Genomic DNA, 16,093 nt, shown 5'->3' with positions numbered 1-16,093 from the left:
CTTCAAAATCTGATTAAGACAAGTGGAGTTATGGCGTTTAGAACTTCAGATTTGGGTCATTTTTTAATTTCTTTGATTTCTACAACATCATACATCAGAAAAATGACAAAAAAATGAAAAAAAAATAATTTTATAAATTTGAATGCAGATTTTTAGAGAATCGCACCAGAAACATTTAGAGGTATGCCACTTCAAAATCTGATTAAGACAAGTGGAGTTATGGCGTTTAGAACTTCAGATTTGGGTCATTTTTTAATTTCTTTGATTTCTACAACATCATACATCAGAAAAATGACAAAAAAATTAAAAAAAAAATAAATTTTTAAATTTGAATGCAGATTTTTAGAGAATCGCGCCAGAAACATTTAGAGGTATGCCACTTCAAAATCTGATTAAGACAAGTGGAGTTATGGAGTTTAGAACTTCAGATTTTGGTCATTTTTGAATTTCTTTAATTTATACAACATCATACATCAGAAAAATTACAAAAACATGAAAAAAAAATAAATTTCTAAATTTGAATACAGTTTTTTAGAGAATCGCGCCAGAAACATTTAGAGGTATGCCACTTCAAAATCTGATTAAGACAAGTGGAGTTATGGCGTTTAGAACTTCAGATTTGGGTCATTTTTTAATTTCTTTGATTTCTACTACATCATACATCAGAAAAATGACAAAAAAATTAAAAAAAAATAAATTTTTTAATTTGAATGCAGATTTTTAGAGAATCGCACCAGAAACATTTAGAGGTATGCCACTTCAAAATCTGATTAAGACAAGTGGAGTTATGGCGTTTAGAACTTCAGATTTGGGTAATTTTTTAATTTCTTTGATTTCTACAACATCATACATCAGAAAAATGACAAAAAAATTAAAAAAAATAAATTTTTAAATTTGAATGCAGATTTTTAGAGAATCGCGCCAGAAACATTTAGAGGTATGCCACTTCAAAATCTGATTAAGACAAGTGGAGTTATGGCGTTTAGAACTTCAGATTTGGGTCATATTTTAATTTCTTTGATTTCTACAACATATTACATCAGAAAAATGACAAAAACATGAAAAAAAATTTTTTTTCTAAATTTGAATGCAGATTTTTAGAGAATCGCGCCAGAAACATTTAGAGGTATGCCACTTCAAAATCTGATTAAGACAAGTGGAGTTATGGCGTTTAGAACTTCAGATTTGGGTCATATTTTAATTTCTTTGATTTCTACAACATATTACATCAGAAAAATGACAAAAAAATTAAAAAAAAATACATTTTTAAATTTGAATGCAGATTTTTAGAGAATCGCGCCAGAAACATTTAGAGGTATGCCACTTCAAAATCTCATTAAGACAAGTGGAGTTAAGGCGTTTAGAACTTCAGATTTGGGTCATTTTTTAATTTCTTTGATTTCTACAACATCATACATCAGAAAAATGACAAAAAAATTAAAAAAAAATAAATTTTTAAATTTGAATGCAGATTTTTAGAGAATCGCGCCAGAAACATTTAGAGGTATGCCACTTCAAAATCTCATTAAGACAAGTGGAGTTATGGCGTTTAGAACTTCAGATTTGGGTCATTTTTTAATTTCTTTGATTTCTACAACATCATACATCAGAAAAATGACAAAAAAATTAAAAAAAAATAAATTTTTAAATTTGAATGCAGATTTTTAGAGAATCGCGCCAGAAACATTTAGAGGTATGCCACTTCAAAATCTCATTAAGACAAGTGGAGTTATGGCGTTTAGAACTTCAGATTTGGGTCATTTTTTAATTTCTTTGATTTCTACAACATCATACATCAGAAAAATGACAAAAAAATTAAAAAAAAATAAATTTTTAAATTTGAATGCAGATTTTTAGAGAATCGCGCCAGAAACATTTAGAGGTATGCCACTTCAAAATCTCATTAAGACAAGTGGAGTTATGGCGTTTAGAACTTCAGATTTGGGTCATTTTTTAATTTCTTTGATTTCTACAACATCATACATCAGAAAAATGACAAAAAAATTAAAAAAAAATAAATTTTTAAATTTGAATGCAGATTTTTAGAGAATCGCGCCAGAAACATTTAGAGGTATGCCACTTCAAAATCTGATTAAGACAAGTGGAGTTATGGCGTTTAGAACTTCAGATTTGGGTCAGATTTTTAATTTTTGTGAATTTCTACAACCATACATCAGAAAAATTACAAAAACATGAAAAAAAAATTTTTTTCTAAATTTGAATGCAGATTTTTAGGGAATTGCGCCATAAACATTTTGAGGTATGCCACTTCGAAATCAGATTAAGACAAGTGGAGTTATGGCGTTTAGAACTTCAGATTTGGGTCATTTTTTAATTTCTTTGATTTCTACAACATCATACATCAGAAAAATGACAAAAAAATTAAAAAAAAATAAATTTTTAAATTTGAATGCAGATTTTTAGAGAATCGCGCCAGAAACATTTAGAGGTATGCCACTTCAAAATCTCATTAAGACAAGTGGAGTTAAGGCGTTTAGAACTTCAGATTTGGGTCATTTTTTAATTTCTTTGATTTCTACAACATCATACATCAGAAAAATGACAAAAAAATTAAAAAAAAATAAATTTTTAAATTTGAATGCAGATTTTTAGAGAATCGCGCCAGAAACATTTAGAGGTATGCCACTTCAAAATCTCATTAAGACAAGTGGAGTTATGGCGTTTAGAACTTCAGATTTGGGTCATTTTTTAATTTCTTTGATTTCTACAACATCATACATCAGAAAAATTACAAAAAAATTAAAAAAAAATAAATTTTTAAATTTGAATGCAGATTTTTAGAGAATCGCGCCAGAAACATTTAGAGGTATGCCACTTCAAAATCTCATTAAGACAAGTGGAGTTATGGCGTTTAGAACTTCAGATTTGGGTCATTTTTTAATTTCTTTGATTTCTACAACATCATACATCAGAAAAATGACAAAAAAATTAAAAAAAAATAAATTTTTAAATTTGAATGCAGATTTTTAGAGAATCGCGCCAGAAACATTTAGAGGTATGCCACTTCAAAATCTCATTAAGACAAGTGGAGTTATGGCGTTTAGAACTTCAGATTTGGGTCATTTTTTAATTTCTTTGATTTCTACAACATCATACATCAGAAAAATGACAAAAAAATTAAAAAAAAATAAATTTTTAAATTTGAATGCAGATTTTTAGAGAATCGCGCCAGAAACATTTAGAGGTATGCCACTTCAAAATCTCATTAAGACAAGTGGAGTTATGGCGTTTAGAACTTCAGATTTGGGTCATTTTTTAATTTCTTTGATTTCTACAACATCATACATCAGAAAAATGACAAAAAAATTAAAAAAAAATAAATTTTTAAATTTGAATGCAGATTTTTAGAGAATCGCGCCAGAAACATTTAGAGGTATGCCACTTCAAAATCTCATTAAGACAAGTGGAGTTATGGCGTTTAGAACTTCAGATTTGGGTCATTTTTTAATTTCTTTGATTTCTACAACATCATACATCAGAAAAATGACAAAAAAATTAAAAAAAAATAAATTTTTAAATTTGAATGCAGATTTTTAGAGAATCGCGCCAGAAACATTTAGAGGTATGCCACTTCAAAATCTGATTAAGACAAGTGGAGTTATGGCGTTTAGAACTTCAGATTTGGGTCAGATTTTTAATTTTTGTGAATTTCTACAACCATACATCAGAAAAATTACAAAAACATGAAAAAAAAATTTTTTTCTAAATTTGAATGCAGATTTTTAGGGAATTGCGCCATAAACATTTTGAGGTATGCCACTTCGAAATCAGATTAAGACAAGTGGAGTTATGGCGTTTAGAACTTCAGATTTGGGTCATTTTTTAATTTCTTTGATTTCTACAACATCATACATCAGAAAAATGACAAAAAAATTAAAAAAAAATAAATTTTTAAATTTGAATGCAGATTTTTAGAGAATCGCGCCAGAAACATTTAGAGGTATGCCACTTCAAAATCTCATTAAGACAAGTGGAGTTAAGGCGTTTAGAACTTCAGATTTGGGTCATTTTTTAATTTCTTTGATTTCTACAACATCATACATCAGAAAAATGACAAAAAAATTAAAAAAAAATAAATTTTTAAATTTGAATGCAGATTTTTAGAGAATCGCGCCAGAAACATTTAGAGGTATGCCACTTCAAAATCTCATTAAGACAAGTGGAGTTATGGCGTTTAGAACTTCAGATTTGGGTCATTTTTTAATTTCTTTGATTTCTACAACATCATACATCAGAAAAATGACAAAAAAATTAAAAAAAAATAAATTTTTAAATTTGAATGCAGATTTTTAGAGAATCGCGCCAGAAACATTTAGAGGTATGCCACTTCAAAATCTCATTAAGACAAGTGGAGTTATGGCGTTTAGAACTTCAGATTTGGGTCATTTTTTAATTTCTTTGATTTCTACAACATCATACATCAGAAAAATTACAAAAAAATTAAAAAAAAATAAATTTTTAAATTTGAATGCAGATTTTTAGAGAATCGCGCCAGAAACATTTAGAGGTATGCCACTTCAAAATCTCATTAAGACAAGTGGAGTTATGGCGTTTAGAACTTCAGATTTGGGTCATTTTTTAATTTCTTTGATTTCTACAACATCATACATCAGAAAAATGACAAAAAAATTAAAAAAAAATAAATTTTTAAATTTGAATGCAGATTTTTAGAGAATCGCGCCAGAAACATTTAGAGGTATGCCACTTCAAAATCTCATTAAGACAAGTGGAGTTATGGCGTTTAGAACTTCAGATTTGGGTCATTTTTTAATTTCTTTGATTTCTACAACATCATACATCAGAAAAATGACAAAAAAATTAAAAAAAAATAAATTTTTAAATTTGAATGCAGATTTTTAGAGAATCGCGCCAGAAACATTTAGAGGTATGCCACTTCAAAATCTCATTAAGACAAGTGGAGTTATGGCGTTTAGAACTTCAGATTTGGGTCATTTTTTAATTTCTTTGATTTCTACAACATCATACATCAGAAAAATGACAAAAAAATTAAAAAAAAATAAATTTTTAAATTTGAATGCAGATTTTTAGAGAATCGCGCCAGAAACATTTAGAGGTATGCCACTTCAAAATCTCATTAAGACAAGTGGAGTTATGGCGTTTAGAACTTCAGATTTGGGTCATTTTTTAATTTCTTTGATTTCTACAACATCATACATCAGAAAAATGACAAAAAAATTAAAAAAAAATAAATTTTTAAATTTGAATGCAGATTTTTAGAGAATCGCGCCAGAAACATTTAGAGGTATGCCACTTCAAAATCTGATTAAGACAAGTGGAGTTATGGCGTTTAGAACTTCAGATTTGGGTCAGATTTTTAATTTTTGTGAATTTCTACAACCATACATCAGAAAAATTACAAAAACATGAAAAAAAAATTTTTTTCTAAATTTGAATGCAGATTTTTAGGGAATTGCGCCATAAACATTTTGAGGTATGCCACTTCGAAATCAGATTAAGATAAGTTGAGTTATGGAGTTTAGAACTTCAGCCTTACGACATTTCTTCATTTTTTAATTTTTACAACATGACAACAAAAAAATTACAAAAAAATTTAAAAAAAATTAATTTTTAAATTTGAATGCTTTTGATGACCCACAATTTAATTGATTTACAGGGCCGTCCCGGCATGACAGGACCAAAGGGTGAAATGGGTCCCAAAGGACCAAAGGGCGATTCCGGCGGTCGCGAAGGGGTAAGTGCCAAAAGTCGATGCCAAGTATACGCCCCGTGGGGCAACAGAATGGTGATGGATCACCAGGAGTCCTCCATATACTCACCCCCTGTAACTCACTTGCAGATCAAGGGTGATAAGGGCGACCGAGGTCAGGATGGACGCGATGGCTTGCCAGGACCTCCAGGATTACCCTCCACTGGTGGAGGCGATGGCGACAGCGGCGGTGTGCAGTACATCCCAATGCCAGGACCTCCAGGACCTCCGGGACCACCAGGCCTGCCGGGACTTTCCATTTCTGGCCCCAAAGGAGAGCCGGGAATGGATTCGCGAAGCTCCTTCTTCGGCGATGCATCCTACTACGGACGACCAGGTGAGATAGGCTATGAAAACGATGCTACTAACATCAATTGTATATATGTCACTTGTGAGCTTAGTTAGCTAGTGGTCAGTATCTGTACATAGTTAGCATAAGTCTTGCCCAAGAGCCAAAAACCTAACTTATCCAACCACTATCAATCCATGTCATATGCATCGTCCTCGTCTTCAAGGAGCGCGCTCATCCTTGGACGAACTCAAAGCACTGCGAGAACTGCAAGATCTTCGCGATCGGCCCGATGGCACAGCCGGTAATCGAACTAACTAACTACAATCTACAATCGAAACTCCATTCACCACATTAGAGTAGTTCTAGTCCTTCTGAATGTTGCATGACTTACCTTTTGATTCAGCTTATTATGTTCAGTTCCTAATCTACCTTTCCTAACTCCATTTACATGAGCTAGCTCCATTAATGGTTGGTGAGTTGCTCATATATGCACATCATCATTAACTCATTTGCCATTGATAGAGTACAACGTGTAAACATTTTCTTTATGCGCGAGTTTTCACATCGTCATGACTTTTCCTCCTACGCCAAAAATGGAAAAACCAACGACTCATGGCTACCCACACAGATATTACATATTTTAGTTACCAGTAATATTTTGGCCAGAAGTCAAAATCGAAATTGGGTGAATGTGCAGTTGTAATATTTAAGCACAATTTTATTCATATTGAATTTCAGGCACACATGTAGAGCAACAGGATATAGATTTTCATTGTTATTAAACAAGGCTTTTTCATTATAACTACATTATCGAGTGCACGAATATTGATTTATTTATTCAAATAGCAAGTATTGTAGAGGCATACAATTTGTGAATTTGCGTGCAAAGATAACTCCTAAAAACAAATAGAAGTTGGAAATAAGTATGTTAACAGTTTGGTGATTTAGCACTTATTAAATTCAAAATAAGTAGAAGCAGTATATCAATTTAGGTGTCATAATGCGTGAACTATGTATTTTTAGAGCCACCACGCCAGCCAGGACATTCCCACAAGCATGAGGAGGCCCAGGGGATCGTCGATGGCGAGGAACCATACTTTTCGGCATCCTCATCCAACATGAACATGAAGATTGTGCCTGGCGCAGTCACCTTCCAGAACATCGATGAAATGACAAAAGTGGGTGTCGATTGGTTAAATTTGGCCACTGCCATGTATTTTTAAAAACCCTATCATATATATATATATATATATCTGTGTGTGTGTACACATGTGTATTCCGCAGAAATCGGCCCTAAATCCGCCGGGCACATTGGCCTACATCACCGAGGAGGAGGCGCTGCTGGTTCGCGTGAACAAGGGATGGCAGTATATTGCGGTGAGTTTGGGCCGAATCCTTTTGGTTTTGGGTTGCGATTCGATTTCTGGCTCCTAAGCAAACATAGGGACTTTTAAAATGCCAAATATGACAGCCGCTGAGCCCGCCGGCGGGCGGTTATTATTTTATGGATCCCGCTCCCTTCCTCGGTTCTTGTGCCATTATGGCTATAAGCTCCTTTTCAAAAAAGAAGGAAAACAAAGGAGGAGATTCAAATGCATGCAACAATAGATGAGAATAGATGAGACAGGCCTGGCAGTAGCTCGTCTTACTTATTTATTTATTTTTCTTGCCTGCCATAAAGTACGGTTTGTTTGGCATTGCCCTTGTATCGACTCCTTTTTTATTTGCACATTAAATGTTGCAGACGTACGGACTGATTGCCACCCGAAACGTGGGTGTATGGGGATACTATACATACATATGTGTATCTGCGTTATTCAATTATATTGACTTGCGCTTGGCTTTTCACTTGAGCCGGTTAAGGGATACAAGGATAGAGGGGTGCGAGTATCCTGAGACATGTGGCATGTGGCAGGCAATTTGAGTCAGCCAAATCAGTCAGTCGGTCCGTCAGAGGCTGAAAACATTTATTGATGGAACATAAAACATGCATCGCTTCATATGGCTTGGGTATAAGTAGAAGGCAGGAGCCTCCTTGTGGCCATAAATTCTTTTTGCAGATTAAAAATAATATTAAACGGAAATCGAAGGTTTTTATTGTCGTCCTCTGGACAATTCTCCCAAAATGTCGAAACTTGCCAATTAATCTGGGACCTGCGTTCAAAGTGAACTTTGCGCCTTATGGGAGCCTTTTATTACCTTACTTTCTCCCTCGCAATTTGCTTGGGTCAGCAGAAATTACACACAAAATTGGTCGATTTCTCAATAGCTTGTTAAACATTAAAGTGGCCACAATTTGGACTGCTTGTTGCGTTATTGAAATCATCAAAAAATGGAAAATGAAGGGACGGCCAAGGCAAACTAGTGCCTCGATTGTGCCAAAGTGTACAAAATTCTCCGAATTGGGGAGCTGTTGCTGGTGCACAACAGCATCGAAAAATGAAAAATGAAGAAAAAAACTGCTCGAGATTCGATTTCCGCTTCCGTTGTTGCAGGGCACAAAAGTCAGCACAGCAGGGTTGTGCCTCTTGGCTCCAGGATTCTGGATACTATCCCGAGTCCTGGCAACTGGCATGTGCATAAGACAGCCCGGAATGAAAACGAAATCTCTTGCCTTTGACGGCAGCATTTAAATACTTTTGACAACAAAAACCCAACACAGGACCATGAACTGTCAGTGTGCGCCGAGTAATATGGCGAAATCGGGTGAGAGCAAAGGACCCTTTGTTGCCGGAATATCAGCAAGCCAGGAATTTGGCTACACGGCAATAAATAGTTAACAGCTCAATGTATATGGGTTGGGTATCATCATAAATGTGATAGATTGCACATTTTTTAGAAATGGCTAGTACACAATTCCTAATAATGTGTAAACTCTCTCTACTTCCTTTAAATGATCCTCAACGAATTACCATTGAATACAATTAGATGGCATTTCTAACTTGGTATAATTGTTTTATTTTCGGAATAATAGTTCGTGAAGTATTCTGAATCTTTGCCGGTGTAGTCGGGACTCCCATTTGCATTTCGCTTTCGTCTGGGCCAAGTACACAGCTGTCTGCCGAGATACCGAGATGGCGAGATGGTAGCCGAAGCGCCAGCCTAATTAGATTTCAGTACACGAGTCGACTACTTAAAGTTCAAAATAGTAATTAAAACTTTTGTCAGACGACGTCGCGCATTATGGCAGTCGAAAATTTGACCCTAATACACTGGGCCCGCGAAGGGGTGAAGGGTTGGCTGCTATAAGGACACAGATCTGGGGATCTGTGAATGTGGGGGGACAGCTGCTACATATATTTACCCAACACGTAATGCAAATATTTGAGCAAAAGTTTCAATACAACGCTGATTTCATCGCATAATGGCAGGGAGCCGAACACCGGCTGTTTGCCTGTGCCTCTGTTTCAGCGCTGAAATATTAACTACTTGAAAGGGTCTGATGAGCATATTTGCGCAGAGCTCTTGTTTTATTAATTACAAATTCGTCAAACGCTTGTTTGTCTCCGTGCCTTTTAATTACGATTTCCCACATTTAATTCTCCCTTTGTAACCATTCCACAGCTGGGAACTTTGGTGCCCATTGCCACGCCCGCTCCGCCCACAACGGTGGCACCCTCGATGCGATTCGATCTGCAGTCGAAGAACCTGCTCAACAGTCCACCACCCCTGCTCAATACGCCAACGGTGAGTGGAAAATGATGGAAAATTGTCATTATCTTGCTGCCACATCTACTTGCTTGCCACACTCGACTCGAATCGCATCCACATCCATCGGTGGGATAATGACATTGACACTGGGCAAAAAAAATTTCGAGCTCTTCGACGGGAAATCAGAAGTCCTAGTTGCGATTCCCTTTGCCTGCATTAATTGTACTCGACTTTGATGTGCTCAAAGTGAATTATTTATAAGTCAGGAAGCTCGCCGGCACTGATTTTCCCATTCAAATGTCATTTCCCGCCGAGAGTGTCTAACAAAAACGTATTCTACTCTAACTGAGTTGGCGATGTATTGATAGTTATTTTATAATGCTGTTTAGCTACGAAAATTTTAAGCAAATTGCACAGTATTGGGTAGTTTACTATCAATGATTTGCCAACTCAACTTTCATCCAAGAAAGCTACAAAAATATACCACAAATGCACTATACACTACTTGTTCCTAATTTCACATTGAATACTCAGTGAGACGAGCTGAAGCAAATGCTATCGATATAACCTACTAAACTTATTTATAATTAATTGTCATTAAATGCAGTTTACAACCGCGCCCGAATACGAAACGGTAATTAAATCCATAATATTCGCATATCGTAGTGTCGACTAAAAAATAATAAAAACCGAACGGGCATATTTTCAAATAGCCAAACGATTTTTGCACACACACTCGTTGAATAAATAATTTGATTTGGTTTGCTGGTCAATGGAAATATTTCTAATTAGCAAAAATTGCATTTAAAGTTCTGTTATACATGGAACAATTGGTGTAGTTTAATTTTCTGCTTTTGTCTGTATCCATTGTTTATATACTTGTATATTCACTAAGCCAATGAAAAAACTATACTTTTTATCTAGACAAATAAGTTGTATGTTTGATTCCATTTCCTTGTGTGTTTCTATGTGATTTGCTTTTTTACTAGACGCTTCTTGATTGAATTTTGTCCTTTGCTTTTGGGTAATCCATGAAGCTTAGTTCTCAACGAAACCAAAATCAAGAATGTTGAGAACTTCCTTTTTTGTGTCTCGGTGTACGAATGATCGGAATTTTCCATTTAGAATATTAAATTATAAACATTTTTGTCCCCCATTTATGGCTGCGTCTTCAAACAAATTTAATGGATTCCAAAATAATAAACAAATTAAAATCGTATTTCCAGTGGTATCCGCGAATGGTGAGTTCTCTTCCCTGTTCTGCAATTAAGCTAGATCCAACCTCTGAGCTCCTCTGCCCACGATTTAACATTTTTATGAGTGCTATTATTGTTTTTTCCTTTTTTTTGTTCATTGCCCGGAAGGAGGTTTTAGGCATTTTCCGTTTTTGTTTCCTTAGAGCTCCTACAATTATTTGAAATATTTTACTATCCATTACTCGTATCTATCAATTATTATACAGAGTGCCTGCGGGGCTGGACATGCCCTCCCTTTGTTAAACAAACAATTTCTGGCTATTAAATTCAGTATTAATTAGATCTTAAAATGCTTGACATAAATTCCGCATTAATTTCGTGCCATATTTTCTTGGATCCCAAATAGCTACGCGTGGCCGCATTGAATGAGGCCTCCACCGGTGATTTTCAGGGGATTCGGGGGGCGGACTTCGCCTGCTACCGGCAAGGACGACGGGCAGGACTCCTGGGCACCTTCAAGGCCTTCCTCTCTTCCAGGTGAGTACTTGGTTGTCTTTGGCAGCGAGTGTGTCTTATCATCTTTAGATTTTTCACGCGTATTTTCGTGTTCGGGCTGTTTTCGTGTTTAGTTTCTTTGGTGCAGGATATTAAGATTTCTCACAAATCCAGCGCTCAAGGAATTTGCCGCTTCAATGCTCGGCATTGCTCATACGCCACGTTTCCCCGACTGAGCCGACACTTTGGGAACTCATTAGTTGCCGCATAATCTTGATATTTGAAGCGAGGCGAAAGCGGCAAAAATACGCGCGCGCCCAAAGTATGAAAACAAAAGCTTGTGAAAGCGATTTCGTGCAATTTATTTACCCAGTGCTACCGGCAAACCGGGGCTTGTAGTAGGAGTTTTACGAGTTTTGGTGTTTGGGGGTGTGTAAAGCAGCAAAAAAAGCATAAATAAATAAACGAACAAAGAGCTAGAGCGAACACAGCACCTGCCCTTCAGACATCTTTTGATGGCAGTTTGTTTGCTCGCGTATAATTGCCGCTCGTATGCTGGCAATAACTTGTGCATAAACGGAATGCTTAACTCTCGTCTGCAGGGTACAGAATCTGGACACCATTGTGCGTTTGGCTGACCGGGATCTGCCCGTTGTGAACACTCGTGGCGATGTGCTCTTCAACTCGTGGAAGGGCATCTTCAATGGCCAAGGTGGCTTCTTCTCGCAGGCGCCGAGGATCTACAGCTTCAGCGGCAAGAATGTGATGACGGATCCTTCATGGTGCGATTCTACACTGCTCCAAAAACATTTCTAATCAACTCACATTATTAACCTTAACGCTTGTAGGCCCATGAAGATGGTCTGGCACGGCTCGCTGCCCAATGGCGAGCGCTCCATGGACACCTACTGCGATGCCTGGCACTCGGCTGACCATCTGAAGTCCGGCTACGCCAGCAATCTCGATGGCCACAAGCTGCTCGAACAGAAGCGCCAGTCCTGCGACAGCAAGCTGATCATCCTGTGCGTGGAGGCACTTTCCCAGGATCGCAAGCGCAAGAAGCGGGACATCGGCGACGGCAGCAGGTTTGTACTTACGCGTGTCCTATTGATTTGGCATTAACGTTTTATTACTTGCCAACTTTGCTCATTACCTGCGTGGCCACAAGCACTTGTGCACAGCGCGAAAATACCCTTCATTTATTCACAGGCTTTGTGAACTACGATGTTCAAGTCGATGAATGAAAATAATACCATTACCACTTGCCTCGTTTTCTATTAATGCATTTTTTCACTGTATTTTGTTTCATTTCACAGTCACGGAGAAAGTGAAAGCAGGGAGTTCAAGACGGCCGATGAGTATGCAGCGCATTTAGAAAATTTACTGCTGTAAGCGGAACCGGAAGCAAGAGGAAGAGCGGCGTCACACCAAACCATTCTCATGCATAAAACAAAACAAATCACAGCACACACACACACACATACACACACATGCGTGCATACATTGAATGTAAACGTGAATCATGGCCATGCATATAATCAGCGAATTCCAAACAAAAACCAAAAAGAGAAATACTCAGACGGCAGATGGATGTTGCATATAAATACATACTTATATTACCCGTACGCATACACACTACTCGTAGGTAATATGTCTAATATATTGCTACACGTATATGATAAACACAAATAGATACGAGTATATACATATATATATCGTGGATATATATTTGAGTTGTACTTTATGTTTAGGACACGTCACGAGCAAGCAGCAATTTTTGTACAAGCAGGAAACGTATTTGTAGTTTGTAAACTGTAATTTGTAACTTACCGATAGCCGTAACCGAACTAATATCTAATTTTGTAATTACATAAGCTCACCCACAATGAAAGAGAAAAACAACAGAAAAATAAAAATAAAATTAAAACTAACAGCAGCGGAACACCCAGTCGCCTCCGCCTACGCAATACTGGCCAAATTAGTATCCTACTTAGATCGTATGGCAATGCACCCGAGAATCGAGAATCGAAAAGCGAGCAACTCTTCACAGGACCCTGTATATGCGTGTATAAATGTGTATTTTTGTCAAAAGACTTCTATGTGTGTACATTATAAGAAAACGATACGAAACCGTTTTTAACTATCGCATGCAGCCCTTTCTGCCCAGTCTATATACGGTATATATATCTGAAGGTTATAATAGGATATATGTTTTACGACCGATTTCTACTGTACTCCTATCGTAGGCCAGAGTTTTTCTACAGCATAGCTCGCGATTCCCCTCGTGACCGAAAATTCCACAATCGGATCGCAGTTTTTATATGCATCAGTTGAGTAACGATAATGAAATTATAGCATAATCAACACACATACATAAGTACATACACATCCGTGGATGGTAAATTCGTAATTTATTGTCATTCGATAACGAACACTTAACTAAATTCTAATTATAGTTATCGATAGTTAGTTACATAATAATTTCTTTTTGCATTTAACGAATGCATTTCCAACTACAACATTTGTAATGTAATTAAACGTAATTGTAATGACAGTTAAGGTATTAATTTAAAACAATAAACCACAAATGCAGAACACAAATGCGAATGGCGAATGGCAGTCATTCGCAATGTGACATTATATAGTACGATTAAAGTAATATAAATTTAGTGAAATCAAAACTGAAGTGCAGAACCCTCTAGTCCTAAGCCTAAAATATGACGAGATGAAAAGAGCAGAGAGAGTGCATAACAGAGATACATAATAGCATAATATAATTGAATAATATGAAACAATAAAAAGTAAACTATCAAATGCAGCAGAAGTCTTGTCATTCGGAACTTTTCTACTTCTAATTTCAGTGCAATTTTTTTAAAGGCTGTGAAATATAGCAGAATAGTTTGCTGCACATGGGGCAAACGTGGTAAATTGCTTTCGGGTGTTTTGGCCTTAAAATATTAATATCCATAAACACGCACTGAAATAGCAGAGTGAGCCAAACACACTTGGCATATCGACAAATCCCCCATGGATCCGGGCGCAATTGTTGTCTATCTGAATTCGAAATATTTTATATGGCTCATACATTTTTCAGTACATAAAAAATATTACAAATTCATCTACCTAGAAATTACTTTGCTCAATATTTTTTCATTTACGTTGGAATCAATTTTCATTTCGAACCCAGCCAGCTCAGCAAAGCAACAAAAGGTATTTTTATATGAATGGAGCTAGGGGAAAACAAAGAGTATTGCGCCATTTCCATATCCACGTTTACCTGTTTTTGTATCTGTATCTGAATCTGAATCTGTATCTGTATCTGCATCCGTAGCCCCATTGAAGCTTGTCTGAGCCGCACGTTTGATAACCAATTTAAATAATTTTTCACTTGAATTAAAGCAAATGATTTCAAACAAAAAGAGCCACGCCACTGGGAAGCTCGGCGGGGCCATTGATGCTTTATGAATTTCAATGGCAGGCCAACATAGTTTCCGGATGCGTATTTCATCCTGAGCTGCGATACCCCGGCTACAGATACAGATACATTTTCCGATACAGATTCAGATACTTAGGCAGCGGCAGTATGGCTGCTGTCAGGCAAATAAACAAACGGGCCAAGAAGCTGCCGAGTGCCAACAGTTGCGATTCGACTTGGGACTGCCAGCTTCAATTGTGATTGAAGCCGCAATATAATGGGGAAAATTTGATGTGGAGCTCGATTTGGGGGCTGAATTTGTGGAGGAACGGCCGCCACTTAGGCACAAAGCAATCAAATCAGATGAGCGGGATGAAATTTTAATTTAATGAATGAATGCGGATCTCTTGTATTAGTTGATTAGCCGCAAAGCCAATTCAAATCTGCACGTCCTGGAAAACTCCGCGGTGAACTCCACAAAAAGGGGGCCAAGTATTCTGAGTTTTCAATTATAAGCCTTGCTTGAGGTGGTCCCAGGGCCAAAAAGTTTAAATTCCGTGTGCGGCTGACAATGTCATTCATCATAACACATTTAGCCGTGAGCTTATTAGATTCCACTTTTGTGCCCAGGCTTGCTCGCTTTTCCTTTCTTTCTTTTCAGTTCAGTTCAGTTCAGTTCCATTCTGTTCTGTTTTCTTTTTTATTGAAACACAAAACAACTTTCCCAGCCGCACATACGAGGCCAGCATCCGTAACAAGTTGGCCAACACACACTCACACACACGCACCCATTCAGAAGGGCGTACATATGTCACGAGTAAAAACAATTTATCATTTAGCTTATCAAGACGCGCGGCCTAACGTCCATTATTTTGCGGACGCTACGCAGAGAATTGTTTTTTGATGATAGCCCCCAGTTGTAGTTATCCTCCTTCTTTTTTGTTTTTTGGGTGGTTCTTAGGTAAGCAACACGAAAATATATGGCAAATGTCTGGGAAATGATTATTGTTCTGCCCGCATGTGATTTACAATCTATCATAGCCATTGGGAATTTCGAATTACACAGAGTTATGAATGGGTTCTAATCAAAGCAGATGGTCCATTGAATGCGTTCCAGATCTTAACATTAAAACGGAACCGAAATAGAATTGCCAAAGGCGAACTGAACTTAAGGTTAATTGCAGATTATATTTCTTAATCTCCTTCTTCCCATTCCATGGCGAAAGTTATTTATACATATTTCGGGTTAATTGTATACATTCTAAAAGCTTTTATCTCACAACACATGAAATTTA

The 16,093-nt window shown here is 36.7% G+C and overlaps 1 protein-coding gene across 14 annotated transcripts in view; it reads left to right on the top strand.

Annotated features, from left to right (window-relative positions):
* Nucleotides 1-14,194, top strand: part of LOC6543875 (collagen alpha-1(XVIII) chain) — a 63,626-nt gene extending 49,432 nt beyond the window's left edge. For 4 of the 14 annotated variants that reach the window (XM_026976521.1, XM_015157935.2, XM_026976518.1 and 1 more), the window contains 12 exons: nt 5,657-5,734; nt 5,840-6,086; nt 6,265-6,342; nt 7,065-7,219; nt 7,326-7,418; nt 9,606-9,728; nt 10,300-10,326; nt 10,919-10,933; nt 11,295-11,425; nt 11,986-12,165; nt 12,232-12,468; nt 12,700-14,194. In XM_026976521.1, the coding sequence (XP_026832322.1) occupies nt 5,657-5,734; nt 5,840-6,086; nt 6,265-6,342; nt 7,065-7,219; nt 7,326-7,418; nt 9,606-9,728; nt 10,300-10,326; nt 10,919-10,933; nt 11,295-11,425; nt 11,986-12,165; nt 12,232-12,468; nt 12,700-12,775 (1,440 nt within the window). In that variant the 3' untranslated portion in view covers nt 12,776-14,194. The remainder of the gene's footprint in view (nt 1-5,656; nt 5,735-5,839; nt 6,087-6,264; nt 6,343-7,064; nt 7,220-7,325; nt 7,419-9,605; nt 9,729-10,299; nt 10,327-10,918; nt 10,934-11,294; nt 11,426-11,985; nt 12,166-12,231; nt 12,469-12,699) is intronic. The other 10 variants (XM_015157932.2, XM_026976524.1, XM_026976523.1 and 7 more) reach the window with 5 other exon arrangements.
* Nucleotides 14,195-16,093: the final 1,899 nt, after the last annotated feature.

This window comes from Drosophila erecta, unplaced genomic scaffold (assembly GCF_003286155.1).
Source record: "Drosophila erecta strain 14021-0224.00,06,07 unplaced genomic scaffold, DereRS2 tig00000021-arrow-pilon, whole genome shotgun sequence".
Taxonomy (NCBI): Eukaryota; Metazoa; Arthropoda; class Insecta; order Diptera; family Drosophilidae; genus Drosophila; species Drosophila erecta.
The sequence above is the reverse complement of the archived record's forward strand: the minus strand, read 5'-3'. Positions and strand labels throughout refer to the sequence as shown.